General features: G+C 58.9%; 3 protein-coding genes across 6 annotated transcripts in view; 1 reads left to right on the forward strand and 2 right to left on the reverse strand.

Moving 5' to 3' along the window:
• The window catches only part of NDUFAF3 (NADH dehydrogenase (ubiquinone) complex I, assembly factor 3), a 4,085-nt gene extending 1,383 nt beyond the window's left edge, over nt 1-2,702 (reverse strand). The window contains exon 1 of the mRNA XM_010851890.1: nt 8-2,702. Within this exon, the coding sequence (XP_010850192.1) occupies nt 8-68 (61 nt within the window). The 5' untranslated portion in view covers nt 69-2,702. The remainder of the gene's footprint in view (nt 1-7) is intronic.
• A 264-nt stretch (nt 2,703-2,966) lies between these two features.
• DALRD3 (DALR anticodon binding domain containing 3) lies at nt 2,967-6,085 on the forward strand. 4 transcript variants are annotated; one of them, XM_010851887.1, is made up of 12 exons: nt 2,967-3,282; nt 3,362-3,657; nt 3,787-4,043; nt 4,144-4,223; nt 4,307-4,435; nt 4,681-4,751; nt 4,844-4,905; nt 5,010-5,092; nt 5,194-5,376; nt 5,453-5,572; nt 5,676-5,744; nt 5,830-6,085. In XM_010851887.1, exons 1-12 carry the CDS (start codon nt 3,127-3,129, stop codon nt 5,947-5,949), a joined length of 1,626 nt encoding a protein of 541 aa, XP_010850189.1. In that variant the 5' UTR covers nt 2,967-3,126; the 3' UTR covers nt 5,950-6,085. The 4 variants fall into 4 exon arrangements, with proteins under 4 accessions (XP_010850189.1, XP_010850190.1, XP_010850188.1 ...); XM_010851888.1 differs by having other exon boundaries at nt 5,479-5,572; nt 5,830-5,921; XM_010851886.1 differs by having other exon boundaries at nt 5,676-6,085.
• Nucleotides 5,594-14,491, reverse strand: WDR6 (WD repeat domain 6). Its single transcript, XM_010851885.1, has 7 exons — nt 13,866-14,491; nt 7,587-10,080; nt 7,423-7,506; nt 7,032-7,148; nt 6,825-6,943; nt 6,134-6,729; nt 5,594-5,994 (listed from the first exon to the last, which is right to left on the reverse strand). Exons 1-6 carry the CDS (start codon nt 14,134-14,136, stop codon nt 6,269-6,271), a joined length of 3,546 nt encoding a protein of 1,181 aa, XP_010850187.1. The 5' UTR covers nt 14,137-14,491; the 3' UTR covers nt 5,594-5,994; nt 6,134-6,268.

The raw sequence follows: 14,491 nt of genomic DNA on the forward strand, positions 1-14,491 counted from the left end.
TCCGAGGGCGGACTGCGAAGCGCGGGTCGCGCGCGGTACAGGTTCCGAAGCACAAACGCTGCGGCCATGGCGGACCGGCGCGCAGGGAGGCTAGCGCAGGGTCAACGGGGTCGCGGCGTCCCCCAGCCCAGCGCGGCTGCAGCGCCCCCAGCGTCGCGGAGGACGCCGCGCGGCTCGGCCGGCCCTGCGCGGGAGAAGGGAGGGAGCGGGCCAGGGCCCTCGGTCCCAGGAGAGGCCGCGTACCCCAGCGCGGCTCCGGTGTCAGCACCTGCCGTCCTCCCCGCCCCGGGTGCCCGCAGGCCGCCCTGGGGGAGCCGGACACCTGGAGGCGCGGCGGGCCGCAGGGCACTGCCTGGCCCCCAGCTCTCAGCCATTACGCCGGGCTCCCAGGGCCGGGGGAGGGCGGCCGAGCACCTGTTGGAGTCGCGCACACCTGGCCTGGGCGTGGCGCCCGCCCACAACCCCCAGCCTCTAATCTCGGCTTTAGAGCTTCGGGTTCCGAGGGCGGGGCGGGCAGCTCAGGTTTCCGTCGCTCGCCCCCCGAGTCCCGCCCCTCCCTAACCGTCACCCGCGCGACCGTTGGCGTCGCGGCCGCGAGTCGCACGGGGCGGGGCTGCGCCTGGATTGGCCTCTCCGGAGCCCGAGGGGGCGTGGCTGGGGGTTTCGCCTTAAAATGGCTCCAACTCTGCCCCCGGAGCAAGCGGAAGGGGACGCGTTGGTCGGGAATTTTAAGCTGCTCGTCGTGACTACCGGGCCAGACCGGACCAGACGGTGAAGTAGACAGTGGCTGGAGCCTCGTCCTGTTGTCGCGCACTTCGCTCGCGCTCCGAGAATCCCGTGCCCCGCGTCTTGAGCCGAATCAGAAGGCCTACTGGCGTGAGACTCGCTGGCGCCCGCGCAGGTTCCAGCATCTCTGCGCGCCCACCGTGTGTTGGCCTCAGGGGCACGTTGCCGCGTCTCCTACCCGCTGGGCCGGGCTGGCGGGAGGCTCGGCACAACCAAGGACGGTCGCAATGGGTTTCCGGGAGTTCCGTCGCTGCAGTGCGGGCCCACTGGGCCTCTAGCGCTCCGGGTACTGGCAGCGTCACCGGACAAAGGGCCCTGGGTGCGGGGGAGTCCCCGAGGAGGGTTTACTTCCTTCCTCTCCGACCCCACGGGCGCGCTTCCCTCTTGGCTGATCCCGAAGCCCGCCCCACCGCCGTCACTACAGTGGCCCTGACGGCGTGGGACCAACAGGGCTAACTGTACCCTGCGGATCTAATCCGAATCGAGACCTTATCCCAGGGAAGGCCCCCCCCACCACACCTGTTGTGTGGGGGCCTAGGTGAGCGGCTTTTTCCCATTCGTCTTGGTTTCACCGTCTACTCCTGGGTCCGCCTCCTGGGATAGGAATGGGGGTTTTGATTTTCCTAGGGAGAAGGATAATCCTCTCAAACTGCCCTCCCGCCCTCCCCGCCCCGCCATGGCTGGACAGCGGGCAACGGAATCCCAAAAGCAGCTGTTGTCTCCAGAGCATTCCAGCTGCGCTTGGATTTCGTTCCCTGCTCTCCTGCCTGAGCAGCGTCCTGACTCAGGTGGGGTGGGCTAGCCCCCGACCCCCAGACATACTTTATTGGGTCGCTCTGGTTTCCGTCTCTTTCTCAGGTGTGCCCTCAGGCTGGAACTGACAGGCGTAGACGTCAGAGAACCGAGGCGGTGGCCACCTTTGGAGCCCGAGATAGCATTGGCAAGGGAGGGAGGACCCAGGGCCTCCGGATAGGGCTGTAGTGGCGCTGAGTCCCACAGGGCCGCCTCAGCCCGCAGCTCGCTAAAGATAGCCCTTCACTTCCTGGAGTAAAACCACCCTCAACGGTCTTAATGCACTTAGAGTAGCTGAAGTCCCCAGCTTGGCCTCCAGACCCCTAGTCCTGTTAGCAGACATCCCCTGGTCTTGCTCACGAGGCATGGAAAGCGCTTTGGAATGACACGATCACTCCCGTTGAGTGGGCACCCGAGAAGCCATCGGGAATGTCGTGTCCGCCCAGTGCTCTTTCGGAGCTTCCCAGCGGGGCCTTGCAGCCCTAGCCCAGAAGGGGTTCTTGCCAGGCTTTTCCTGCCCCTCGGTTCCTCTATATTCTGAGCTCTGTTTACTCACTGCTCCAGGGCAGAGATCAGGGGCTTGTCAGTGCTCTGGTGCACAGTGCTCTAGTGCCTCACGTTCCATCCCTATTAAGAAAAGAGAGAACAAGGGTTAAGTGAAGACATTGAGCAGCCCTGATGGGAAAGAGGAAAGAGCTGGTAGAGGAATTGGACGCTCAGAAAAGTGTTCTTCAGCTGGGTCTTTTCAGGTCACATTGCTTATTTGACCCACAATGGCTGGTAGTCTAAACCAGGAAATGGGAGGGTCCTTGTTACAGTACAACAGGTTAAAGGAGAGCATTAAAAGCTTCTGGAAACTATTATGATGGTTCTAATTATTCAAGATTCAAGAGAAGAAAAACGGCAATTCTATCAGAGTGGACACATTAGGAGTAAGACAACCCCTATCTCAAAGGAGGGAATGCTTGCAAATAACCTGAAACTGAAGACCACAAATTCCCTTTAAAATGTGACTTTTTTCAGTAGGTCATGAACGTGGCTTTTATATTACCTGCCCTATTTCAGAATCCACTTGTAACTTTAGGCGTTTTGATCATGTGTGCTTAGTCACTAGTCGTGTCCTACTCTTTGTGACCCCATGGACTGTGGCCCGCCAGCTCCGCTGTCCATGGGGATTCTCCACGCAAGAGAACGAGTGGATTGCTATTTCCTTCCCCATTGATCATGTGTACATGGAGGAAATGAAACGTTATACAAATACATAAATGTAAGAGAGACAACCTTGCCTGGGCCCCACCGGATTGCGTGGATTCTTTCCCTTGTTGCTACTGCGGGCAACAGCGACAGAGCCCTAAGTCCGGAGTAGACCCCGAGATTTCTTACCCTAGTCCGGACCAGTCAGGTGGACCACGCGGCGTAGGGGAGTGAGCGCAACTGTCCACTGTCCACTCAGGAGTCCCTGCCAGTTCCCCGCCCCAACCAATTGGCCTTCCCGGAAACCCCGCCTCGACGTTTTGTTTCCGGTCCCGCCTGCCCCTTCCGGTAGCCATGCGCCTCGGGGTAGAGGAGACGCTGGGAGCCCTGAACTCGGCCTTGGGGCCTGGCGGACCAGTGTGGTTCAAGGAGACGCACGCCCGCCACCTGCGTGCCCGAGACTTCTTGGCACCGCGCCGCGCACTGCAGGCGCGCTTTGGGGACGACCAGGTAGGCGCGCGCATGGCGGGGACGTGGGCCGGAGACAGGTGGGAGCGCAGCGGCCGCTCACCTCCCTGGCTTCCCACAGGTGCCCGAGGGCGTGGTTCACGCCATCGTTGGCCTACAGGGTCCGGGCGTGGCCCCAGTGCTGTGCTGCGCGCCGACCCCCGCGGGGCTGGCTCTTCGGCTGCAGCGGTCCGTGGTCTTCGAACGTGTGCTCGGTTCCGGGGCCGCCTATGCCGCGCCCGCCGCCCCCACCGCCCCTACCCCGCGCATCGTCCTGCACTGCCCGGCGCTGCGCGGCAGCCCTAGCGCCCTCCGCCTGAGCCAGCTCCGTGCCGTGATTGTGGCGGACCACCTGGCGCGAATTCTGCAAGCTCACAGGTGAGTGAGGCCCAGAACGAAGGTGCGCGATGGCTTTGGGCGGGGGCAGGCCGCACCGCTCTGCGAGTGGGAAGTCGGAGCGAGCTGAGCCAGGTGCTCAGGCTGAGGCGGCCGTCTCGCTTCTCGCAGGGTGAGTGTGCGCCGAGTCCCCGCTGTGCGGGACCCGTACATGACGGCTTTCCTGCAGCAGCTGCGGGTGGACTGGCCCGAGGTCTCAGAGAAAGCCTCGACCGAAGCCCTGAGGAATCGCGCGATTGCAGAGCTCTCCCCTGCCGGTTATGCTGGAGCCCTGCCCCCTGGCACCCTGGGTCGAGTGTGCCTGAAGGAACTAATGGAAGAACGGGGACGCACAGCTGGCTATGACCCCAATGTGGACAGCTGTCTGGGTAGGCCCGGGATCTAGGGGCCAGAAAGTCGGGACGCCGCCACCCCCGCCCCCCGCCCCCGCACTCCCGGGCCAGCCTCAGCCGTGTGTTCTCTCCCCAGTGACGGAGGATCTGCTCTCTCTGCTGGCCGAGCTCCAGGAGGCTGTGCAGGCTGGGGCCGTGGGCAGCTCCCTAGGCCTGGTTAGTGACTGCTGCCCCACCCTGGTATGCTTCTGGCAATCCAGGTGTAGTGTATCCCCCACAGTGACTGTTCTACCCCACAGGCTGCAGCCCCAGATGCTGGTGCAGATAGCTACGTGGTCCTACACGTAGTGAGCTGTGAGGAGGAGTTCCAGCAACAAAAGTTGGATCTACTCTGGTGGAAGTTGGATCATCAGGCTCCTCTCTCACAGGTAGGTTAGTGATGGTAACCTTCCCACAGCAACCTCAGAGGACTCCTTAAATGCCACTTGTTAGCTGATGGGTCCAGAAGGTGACACCTGACTGTGAGGGGGACCTTAGGTACATGCAGCAGGCGCTAGGAGAGGGCTCTGGACTTGAGACAGAGTCTTAAGGTTGGAAGCTCGGGGAGTCCAGGAACACGTTGAGGTTCTTGGAGGGTATCATCAGTGGCTGACCCCTGCTATCTTCCTGACAGAAGCACCTGGTCTGTGGCCCAGTGAAAGTAGCTGGTGCGCCCAGCACCCTGACTGCCCCCGAGTACTACGAGTGAGTGAGGCTGGAAGGCAGGTCACCGAGCCAGGCCGGTGGAGGTGGGGGGACTCTGCCCACCAGTCCTCCTCATTCTCTTCTCAATGCAGGCTCCGGCACACCCAGGTGTGCAAGGTGTCATCACTGAAGCATGGCAAGAACCTGGAACAAGGTACACTTGGGAGACCCTGCTTGTGCTTCCGGTAGGGGGAGGTCATTTGCACACATGCCCCTTGTTCTCTGCCTGCAGAGACTGACTGATCCGTACTCTCTCAGATGCAGCCTGGACGGATATCTTCAGGGTTCTCTCTGTGGCAGCCGTTAAATTTGAGATGCTCAGCACAGCCCCCCAGAGTCAGGTGAGCCTGGGCATCTTGCCAGACCAGGGCTGGGGGTTGGAGTTGGGGGACAGGCTGTGCGGTGGCAGTCCTCCCCGTGCAGCTGTGCCTTTATTCTTTAGCTTCTCCTGGCCCTGGCTGACAGCAGCATTTCTACCAAGGGCAGCAAAAGTGGCACCTTTGTCATGTATAATTGCGCACGTCTCGCCACCCTCTTTGAGGGTTACAAGTGTAGTGTGGAACAAGGTCTGTACCCCACCTTCCCGCCTGTGAGCAGTCTAGACTTCTCCCTGCTTCGTGATGAGGTGAGCACCCCTCCTGGGTAGCTGGCATGTGTAGGAAGCTCGGGCCTTTCCCTCCCAGCGCCCTTCTCCCCCACAGGGTGAGTGGTTGCTACTCTTCAACAGCATCCTCCCCTTCTCAGACCTGCTGAGGCAGATGGCAGCCCTGACCCTGACCCGCACCGCCCCAGGGCTTCACGTCACTGCGCGCACAGAGACGGTGAGGACGGAAGAGCAGGACTCACTGCACACACTATTCTTTATTCTGATCTGGGGACAAAAGGAGGGGTGGGCCAGGGCCTCAGTTTGGTCTCTGTGTCTAGGTATGCAAGTTCCTGGTCCAGCTCAGCATGGACTTCAGCTCATACTATAACCGGGTACACATCTTAGGGGTAAGTGCACAGCTAAAGGGCAGATGGGGGCGGTTGGTACAGGGAAAGCAAAGGATGAGACCAGCAGCCTCCTCCTCTCCTCCAGGAGCCTCGGCCACACTTGTTTGGTCAGATGTTTGCCCGTCTGCAGCTCCTGCGGGCCGTGCGAGAAGTGCTCCACGCTGGGCTGGCCATGCTGGGTCTCCCTCCGCTGAGTCACATTTAAGGCCACAGAGGCCTTAGGATCCAGGAATGTCCACCAAGTCAGCAACTGAAAGGGGCGGAGCGGGGGGGGGGGAATCTGGATTTGTTTTTAGTGATCTGGAGCCAAAATAAATTGTGTGACAAGGTTTTGTCCCGTGGTGGGAGTGGGGCGTATTCTTGGTCTGTCCAGGTGGCATCCTACTCACCTTCAGCTCCTGCTCTGAAGTCAGGGACCCGCGGCTGCCTCTTCCTCCCCTCTGGGCACACCAGGCATGGGCACAGACAGTCACTCTGTCTGTGAGCAGGCCCCATGCCCAGCATGCCGGCCACCGCGGGATGTCTTAGTCGTACCAGTTGTAGACCTCAAGACCCTGGCCCCCCAGAGCACAACGGTGGCCAAACTCTGGGCTCACAGGCCAGCAGTCCATGTCGGCCACATCTGCTACGTGGTACACCGTGCTGTTCATAAAGGTGGGTTCACCATGCCCCAAACGCCAGAAGGTCAGCCGTTGGTCGATGGAGGCCGAGACCATGAGGCTGGGGCTTAAGATCTTGAGGCCTGTCACATGGGCAGCGTGCGCACAGGGGACGGAGTACTCCTCCAGCACTTGGAGCTGGGGCAGCAGCTCAGCACCCCCCACCGCTTCCTCCAACTCCGGCATCTCCACGGCAAGCACAAAGACGTGGAGGGAGCCGTCCTCGCTGCCACTGGCCACGAGGTGGCCCTCACGGGTGGGCAGGGTGTGCAGGCTGTTGACACCACAGCTGTGAGCCTGCACCGTCAGGCAGGGGCTGCCCAGCTCTGGAGGAAGAGGAGAGGACAGCTGTCAGGACCCAGCCTGACACACGGCTGAGTGCGTGCAGGGGGGCGCAGCCAGTGGCAGTGTGGCTACTCACGGAAGGGCAGCCCAAGGTCCGCTGCAGCCTCCAGGGCAGGGGAGTCTTGGTCCAGCATGGTGGTGAGGTCCCAGAAGGCCAAGCTGCCGTCGGTGGCTGCGCTGCACAGGAACAGCCTCCTGGAAACCAGAAAGCAGCTGGGTGAGGGAGATGGAAAGCAACAGGAGGCCCCCAACCCATGTGGGACCACCACGCAGGCCCTCTCACCGCCGCTGATTGGGTGCCTCATGTGTGAAGGCGTGCACCTTGAGGACACAGCGCTTGTGGTGAAAGGTTTCAGCCAGCAGCTGCAGTCGCCGCCCAGAGTCCTGCAAGAGAAAGAGCCTGGGGCGCGGGGGGTAGTCCAGCTCAGAAGCCACTCTGAACATCTGTACACCCTTTCGTTTGCCTCCAGGCTTCTTGGGTCCTATACACTAAGAAGCCCCAGCCCCTGCACCACAGACCAGTATTGGTTTATGACCTGTTAGGAACCAGACCAGGAAGTGAACAGCAGGCAAAACCAGAACTATCTCATCCCCATCCATTGCCCCCACCCACTGTGGAAAAATGAACTGGCCCCTGGTGCCAAAAAGGTTGGGGACCAGTGCTTTACACTCACCTCACTGCCCCATCACTACAGGCAGCAGCCACAAGCGGGCCAAGGCCAGGCCGGTCCAGCTCACACACAGCTAGGGACATGTACCTGCGGGCACAAAAGACAGACGTCACTCGGAGCCTGGCCTTGCGTGCCCAGCCCTCGCTGCTGTCGGGAGTGCACCTCACCTGGTCTCAGGGTCCACCTTGATCATCCGGTGCCGGTGGCGCTGCCGGTCCCAGTATTCGTCGAGCCGGTGTGATGAAAGGTGCATGACGTGGCAGGCAAGACGGCTTGGGGGGCTGGGGTCTGGGGTGACCATGATTGTGAAGCAGTGCATCTCAGCCCTGCCCCCCGCAGATACCACATGGGCGGTCAGGCCTGGCTGAGGATCCTGAGGGCCACCTGGGGTGCCAACACCCCACACAGCCACTGCACGCACCGAGGAGATGTGGTTACAGACCGCTGTAAGCGCGTGGGCCGAGCCTGTGGCTGTGGGGAGCGCCAGGACACAGACGGTGGTGTCCTCACTGCACGTGATCACGATGTCGATCAGGCCAGGGCCCTCACTGCCGGGCTCGACAGGCTCGCCGGGCTCCGGGTGGTCAGGCTGCAGGAAGCTGGGCACCCCAGACTCAGGCCCCAGGGTGATGCTGCCCACACGCTTTACACAAGTGATCTCCCGGCCGTGCAGGCTTTCCCGGAGAATCACATGTGGCCGCGTGCAGCCACCCAGAGCCCGGTAGAGCATCACGTCGCCATCCTTGAGGTAGGCGAAGGCCATGGCCGCCTCGGTGTCAGAGAAGGCCCAGGAGCGGTGCCCTCCGCCACAATTGATAATGTGCAGCTTCTCATGCGAGCGGGGGCTCCACACCACGAACTCATTGGCATGGAAACCCAGGATGACCATATTCCCGTCGGCCACCATACGGACCCCAGCCACCCAGTTCATCCCCCGACAGGGCTTTTGCCTTAGCACTGGCTGAAGCTGCCCGCCTCGCACAAAGAGCTGGTAGTAGGAACCGTCACGCCCTGTGGTGTACACGTAGCCACCGTGGCAGGTGACTGAGGTCACACCCTGTTTCCCGTGCAGAGAAGGGAGGGTGGACATAGGGCCCCACTCAGCCAAGGAGGGCTCCCCCTCACCACTGCCTGCTCCGGGCGCTGAGGTGATCGCCCCAACCTTGCTCACCACCCCAAGATCCTTGAGCAGATCTGGTCGGGAGGGATACAGCAACACAGAGCCCCGGCGGTCCCCACACACCAGGAAGTCGCCTGGGGGGAGGAAGGCACTGCACGTGTGCCACCTCTGCTTGCTTGGAGGCAGGAGGTAGCGGCAACGTTCCTTGACAAAGATGGCCTTGCCAGAGGGTGCCGCAGAGATCTCCAGGCAAGCCACCACGCCGCCGGGGCCCGATGCTAGCAACAGAAGCTCCTCGTAGCCTCTCAAGGCCCAGCTCAGGCTGTGCACCTTCCCTGGGAACAGGGTCAGGTCCACAGCTGCAGTCGGAGTGTTGATGGGTACAACCTTGACGCGCCCTTCCCCGTTGGCCAGAGCACACAGTCCGAAGCCCTCGGGACCAGGGGCTGCCTCCAGGAGGCAGCAGGACTGAAAGCGCTTGTCCTCCAGCAGCTGCTCCCAGCACTTGACTTCGAGGTCATAGAGGTACAGGGCCCCTGCGTCAGTCACAGCCAGTACTCGCCACGAGCCAGCCAGCGTCACAGCCTTGAGGACACCTGGTCTGCTGTGGGACTTGAAGGAGAGCGCAAAGACCCCCGAACCCGGGTGCCCACGCCCTACCAGGTGCCACAGCCGGATGCCTGAGTCATCACCCCCAGTGATCACCCAGGCCTGCCTCTCATGGGCTGCTAGGGCACGGATCCCACGGCCCTGGTGGCCCCGAAAGGCCTGGAGGATTTCGCCTTCATGGCTCCACACCAAGCACACACAGTCTTCTCCTGCACTGATAAGGTAATTCTCGAGGAGCTTGACCTGCCAGACACGGGCGCTGTGCCCAAAGCAGTGCCCAATATTCTGGACCCGGCCCCCGGGAACCCGCAGGTCACCCACCTTCCAAATGCGAACGCTTCGATCCTCAGAAGCTGTGGCCAGTAAGCCCTTGCTTTCTAGGTAAGACATGCTGAAGATGACCCCCACGTGCCCACTGACCCGTCGGTCGGGGACTACAGGCTTATCGTCTTTTAGAGCAGCTGCTGGGTACCAGACCAGGAGCTGGTTGGAAACAGCGCCAGCCACTACAGTCAGCTCCTTCCAGGTGTCTCCGATTAGACAGGCCGAGGAGAGGGTGCACCTGTCCGTGCAGGGCACATCCTGCAGGCTGCACCCTACCACGGGGTCATACAGCACCACCGAGTTGTGGCCCAGGGCCAAGGCAATGTTCCCCTCGAGCCAACGGGCATCCCAGATCCAGTCAGACATGTTCCACAGGCCAGAGCGCCACAGCTCCCGGAAGCGGCCCTGTCCCCAGCTAATTTTCACAATTCGGAGGCCCTTGCTGCCAAACGCCGCCACCATGACCTCCGAGTCAAGGTCTCCGTTGGGTTCTGGTCGCACTCGGAACCCATGGATAAGATAGTGGCCAAGCAGGTTCTGCACTCGCTTCATCATCCGCAGATGTCCACCAAAATCCAAGGTGTATACCAGGACATCTGGCCCCTCACCTGGACAGAGGCGAAAAGCCACATCAGAACCCCTCCTCTAATTCTCACGGGCCAAGAAGAGACAGGGAGCAAGGGAACTGCTCAGCAGGTAGCTTATGAACGTATTAGGTCACTCAATCCTGCAGGCTTGAGCTTGCTCTCAGCTTCAGCTGTATTCTCAGCGCTCTCTCTGAGCCCCTTGTCAGCTTCCCATGACACTCAGCTCAACCATGAATTCGTCAAACTCCCATCTCCTCCTCATCCCACCGAACTTCTCATGCTTCAGACGGGAATCCTCAGTTTTAGTCTTCAAATCCTCGGCCTCACTGACCTTCTTCACACTAACTCCTCCCCTAGGAAACAGGCAACTGAGAAGTCAAGCATTCCACTTTTGGACCACAGCAGAACCCCTCCTGATTTCCAGGAGCTTCTCTGTATCTCAGAAGATGTGAGCACATTCAATAACAGTGGGGAGAGGCAGCCCGCAGTTTGGAAGCAGACACTCCTGTGAGCCTCAGCTGCCGCCTGGCTGCCCTGCAGGCTTGTTCGTCTACTAGCTCATCCTCAAGTTCGCTCCATGCTCCTCACCCCAGTGACCTAATATTACCATCCTCTGCCCAACCCCAGCCCCAAACTGGGAAGCCCACCTCTTATCTCCAAATTCTGGAGATTTCACTTTCTAAAGAGTTTGCAAATCCAATCGACCACAGTGACTTCGGTCCAGGACATACCTCTTAACTAGAGATGACAGTAGCAATCCCTCATGCTATTCCCAGCCTGCAATCTCAATCTTTTGACAGTCAATAAACATTTATTTGAGAGATTCCTGGCATTCCAGTGGTTAGGACTTGAAGCTTTCACTGCTGGGGCCTGGGTTTGATCCCTCATTGGGGAACATCTCGCAGGCAGTGTGGTCCAGCCAAAAAAAAACATGTTTGTTTTTTTTTTAATTAAAATTTTTTAAATTTAATTGTCTGATTATAAACCAGACAATGAACGACATGCTGGAGTAGTGAATAAAACCCTGCTTCTGCGGATTAGGCAGATGTTAAACACTATCACACAACAGATAGCAAAAAAAAAAAAAAAACAACCCACATGAAAAGCTCAACATCACTATCGGAGAAATGTAAATCAAAACTACAACGAGGTATCACTACACCAGGCAGAATAATTATCAAAAAGTTTTACAAACAGGGAATTCCCTGGTGATCCAGCAATTATGACTCTGTGCTCTCAATGCCGAGGGCCTGAGTTCAACCCCTGGTCTGGGCTGAGCACTAAGAGCCCACATACCATAGGGTGCAATCAGAAAGCTTTTAAAGATACAAATGAGCTTATTTACAAAACAGAAACTGAGAAGTTTCAGAAACCAACTTATGGATACTGAAGGGGAAACATGGTAGTTACTGAAGGGGAAATGTGGTAGGCAAGGGATAAATTAGGAGTTTGGCATTAACACATACACACTACTATATAAAAAACAGATAACCAACAAGGACCTACTGTATAGCACAGTCTGTTTCTAAGACCTGACACAGCCAAATAAACAAATATTTAAGCTCTATAACAGTATCACACAGGTACACTCCGTAGTTCTCATTTTGATATGTTCCAGGAAAGAACTATATAGGTTGCTTTAAGAATGTGAAACGAGGGAGGGACTTCCCCAGTGTTTCAGTGGCTAAGACTGTGCTCCCCACGAAGGGGGGTTCGATCCCTGGTCAGGGAACTAGATCCCATAAGCTGCAATGAAGACCAAACACTCTATGCGCTGCAGCCAAATTAAAAAAAAAACAAAACAAAATGGGAAAGCTACTCTAGTGGTTCTCAACAGAGGGACACTTTCCCTCCAGAAGACACATGGCAATGTCTGAGGACACTTTCGGTTGTTACAGCTGGGAGCTGTGTGTGCTGCTGGCATCTGGTGGAGGCTAAGGATGCAGTTACATCCTACAATGTAGACAGCCCTTCACACAAAGCGTGACATGATTCAACAAATCTCTAGAGCTGAGACTGGGAAACCCTGGTCTAATCTAAGCAGAATGGGTGACTGCCAGGGGAAGTCGACTTGAGAACATAACATTTAGGTGCAGCAATCAAGAATCAGCAGTTGTTAATCAAAGGAAGAACAGGCAGGAGGGAGAGGGCTTGAACCTTTCTTGCCAGAGGAAGCATCAATTTTGAGGCCCCTGAGATGAGTGAGAGCTTTGGGGAACATGGCTAGAACAGGAAACAAAAGGTTCAAGGATGAGCTACTTGAGGGGGGGTTGGGGAGGCGTAGCCGCATGGCCTCAAATCATGGCAATAAAGGTAGAAAAAGACACACACATGCTACGTGTATGAAGTGCAGCATCAACCAGGCTGGCCTGGCGGGTGAGAGAGGCAGGTTCTCCAGCTTGGCACCTGCATGGCTGATGTCCCCACCTGAGCTCGAACGCCAGCAGGAGTACTCCAACTCGCAGGCCCTTGTGCACTTGAGCCTGGCACTCACGTGAGAACAGGGCTGGGAATTCAGGCTATAGGTTCACAGGGGTGGGATCTGAGAACTGTCAACAGAAAAGTCACTTTGGAAATAATGGGAAGTAGATGAATTCACTTTAAAAGCTTACTAAACTAAATTTCACAAGCCATTGCCCTGCTTAAAAACTTCTCAGTGGGGCTTCACCAATGGGGCTTTATGCCCCTAAAGATAAGTCAGATCGACGGCTGAAATGGACTAGTCTCTGCTCATTTCTCCAGCCTCTTCACCTAGACAAAGCCCTTCCGCTCTGCCTGCTAAATCCTCCCAAGAACGGCCTCTTTTCCATAAAGTGGCAAATTCTGTCTTAAATCCTGTTTTCCCCGAGTTTACTCTTGTGGTTCTTCAGTTTTCTGCCTACCTATTCCCTCCTCCAGGAGCCTCAGGAGTTTAGCTCACGGTAGGAACCTTGGGCTCCCAGAGCCTTCACAGCAAATCAAAACTGGGTCATCGCCCGCCCTAATCTCCCACCCCCGTACATCCACCCCTCTTAGGACTCGGAGCAGCTCACTCAAGGCTTGCCAGCCAGTGCCCTGCCTTGCGACCCTTATTAAACTCAGCAGCTCTAACATAAGTCACTAGTTCTAGCTTCCAGTCGGACTCCACCGCTCGATGGGGCTCTGTCGCCTCGGGTCCCTGTCCTTCGCTCCCGGCGCCGACCCTCCTCAGAAGAGGCACTGACATGGGATTTCCTGGACCCCAACCATCTCGGGAGGGGCCTCAGCCTCCGCCTCCCCGAGCACTGGCCTACTCAGAAAGATCTCATCCTCTGGTTTCCCGCGACTCCATGCTGCTCAGAGGCTCTTCACCCCCACCATCTAGGGAAAGAGCCCCCCCCGCCCCTCTCTCACTCGAGAGGCCACACCCCCTCCTGGGCTGGCCCACCCCCGAAAGGCCACGCCCCGGACCCTGGACTCGCCCACTGGGGGCTTCATCACGGAGCTCCCCCCGCATCCTCGCTGGAACGATGAAGCCCCCGCGCGACTCGTCCACAAGCGTCTCTTATTCCCTTCCCCCGCCCCCCCGCCGACCGCGTTTCCCTGCACCTTTCTGCCGCCCCCAGCCGCCCTCTCCGCATCACCTGCAGTTTCTGAAAGGCCTCGGGAACCACCGCAGCTCTTTGTTTCCTGGGCTCCTTAGGCTGCGCTTCAGCCCCGCCATGCCGTGGGTTCCCGCCCGCCGCCCGTCCTCCTCCCACACGGGGCATCCCTTTGTTCTTAAGGCCCCTCCCCAGGCGAGCGTTCGGTTTCTTCTCCGCTAGCCCGCGCCTCGAACCACAACTCACCCGCCAATAGCCGCTCCCCCACGCACTCCAGACCCGTGACCGGGAGGAGTATGAGCTCTGAGGTTGCCCGCGGCCAAACGTAGTCCTCGTGCGCGTCCATGGCGGTCCCTCGAGCCGCTGCAGCTGCCACGGCCAAGAAAGGAGCAGAGCTCTCGCGAGACGAGCCTTCCCGCGTGCTGCTGCGCTGCAGCTCTACGGCTCCCGTAGCAACAGGTAGCAGAGGCAGGGGCGGCCGCCGCCTAGGTCCAATGACGACCGCCCTCCGCCCCATGCTGTCCGGCTGGGATTGGCCGGGCCGAATCGCCCCCGTCACATGACGTACAAGCCCCACCCGGCCGCGGCGCCCCGCCCCGCCCACTGTACCTATAGCCTACTCCGAGCCTCTCGGCCCTGCACCTCCATTGCCGCGTAGTTTTATTTGTCCGGGAAGCACGGGTCTGTACACAATAAATAACATGGATGTAGGGACTGTGCCCTAATCGCGGCAGGAGGCCGGGGTAGGGCTAGACATCGGCCAGGCCTTCAGCCTGCAGCTGGACAGGGGGACGACAGGGCCCCCGACTTAGGGTGACCTGCGGCTGGAGACTGGGATGGTCACCCCTCAGAGTTCCACGCGCGTGTCGCGG

Source organism: Bison bison, unplaced genomic scaffold, assembly GCF_000754665.1.
Source record: "Bison bison bison isolate TAMUID 2011002044 unplaced genomic scaffold, Bison_UMD1.0 scf7180017864304, whole genome shotgun sequence".
NCBI classification, from domain to species: domain Eukaryota; kingdom Metazoa; phylum Chordata; class Mammalia; order Artiodactyla; family Bovidae; genus Bison; species Bison bison.

Coding starts and splice junctions, on each gene's coding strand:
- DALRD3 (XM_010851886.1), top strand. CDS start 3,127: ATGCGCCTCGGGGTAGAGGAGACGCTGGGAGCCCTGAACTCGGCCTTG. Junction 3,658..3,786: donor CGAATTCTGCAAGCTCACAG/GTGAGTGAGGCC, acceptor CGCTTCTCGCAG/GGTGAGTGTGCGCCGAGTCC. Junction 5,377..5,452: donor TCTCCCTGCTTCGTGATGAG/GTGAGCACCCCT, acceptor TCTCCCCCACAG/GGTGAGTGGTTGCTACTCTT.
- WDR6 (XM_010851885.1), bottom strand. CDS start 14,136: ATGGGGCGGAGGGCGGTCGTCATTGGACCTAGGCGGCGGCCGCCCCTG. Junction 6,944..7,031: donor GAGGCACCCAATCAGCGGCG/GTGAGAGGGCCT, acceptor TCTGGTTTCCAG/GAGGCTGTTCCTGTGCAGCG. Junction 6,730..6,824: donor GGACCTTGGGCTGCCCTTCC/GTGAGTAGCCAC, acceptor CTCTTCCTCCAG/AGCTGGGCAGCCCCTGCCTG.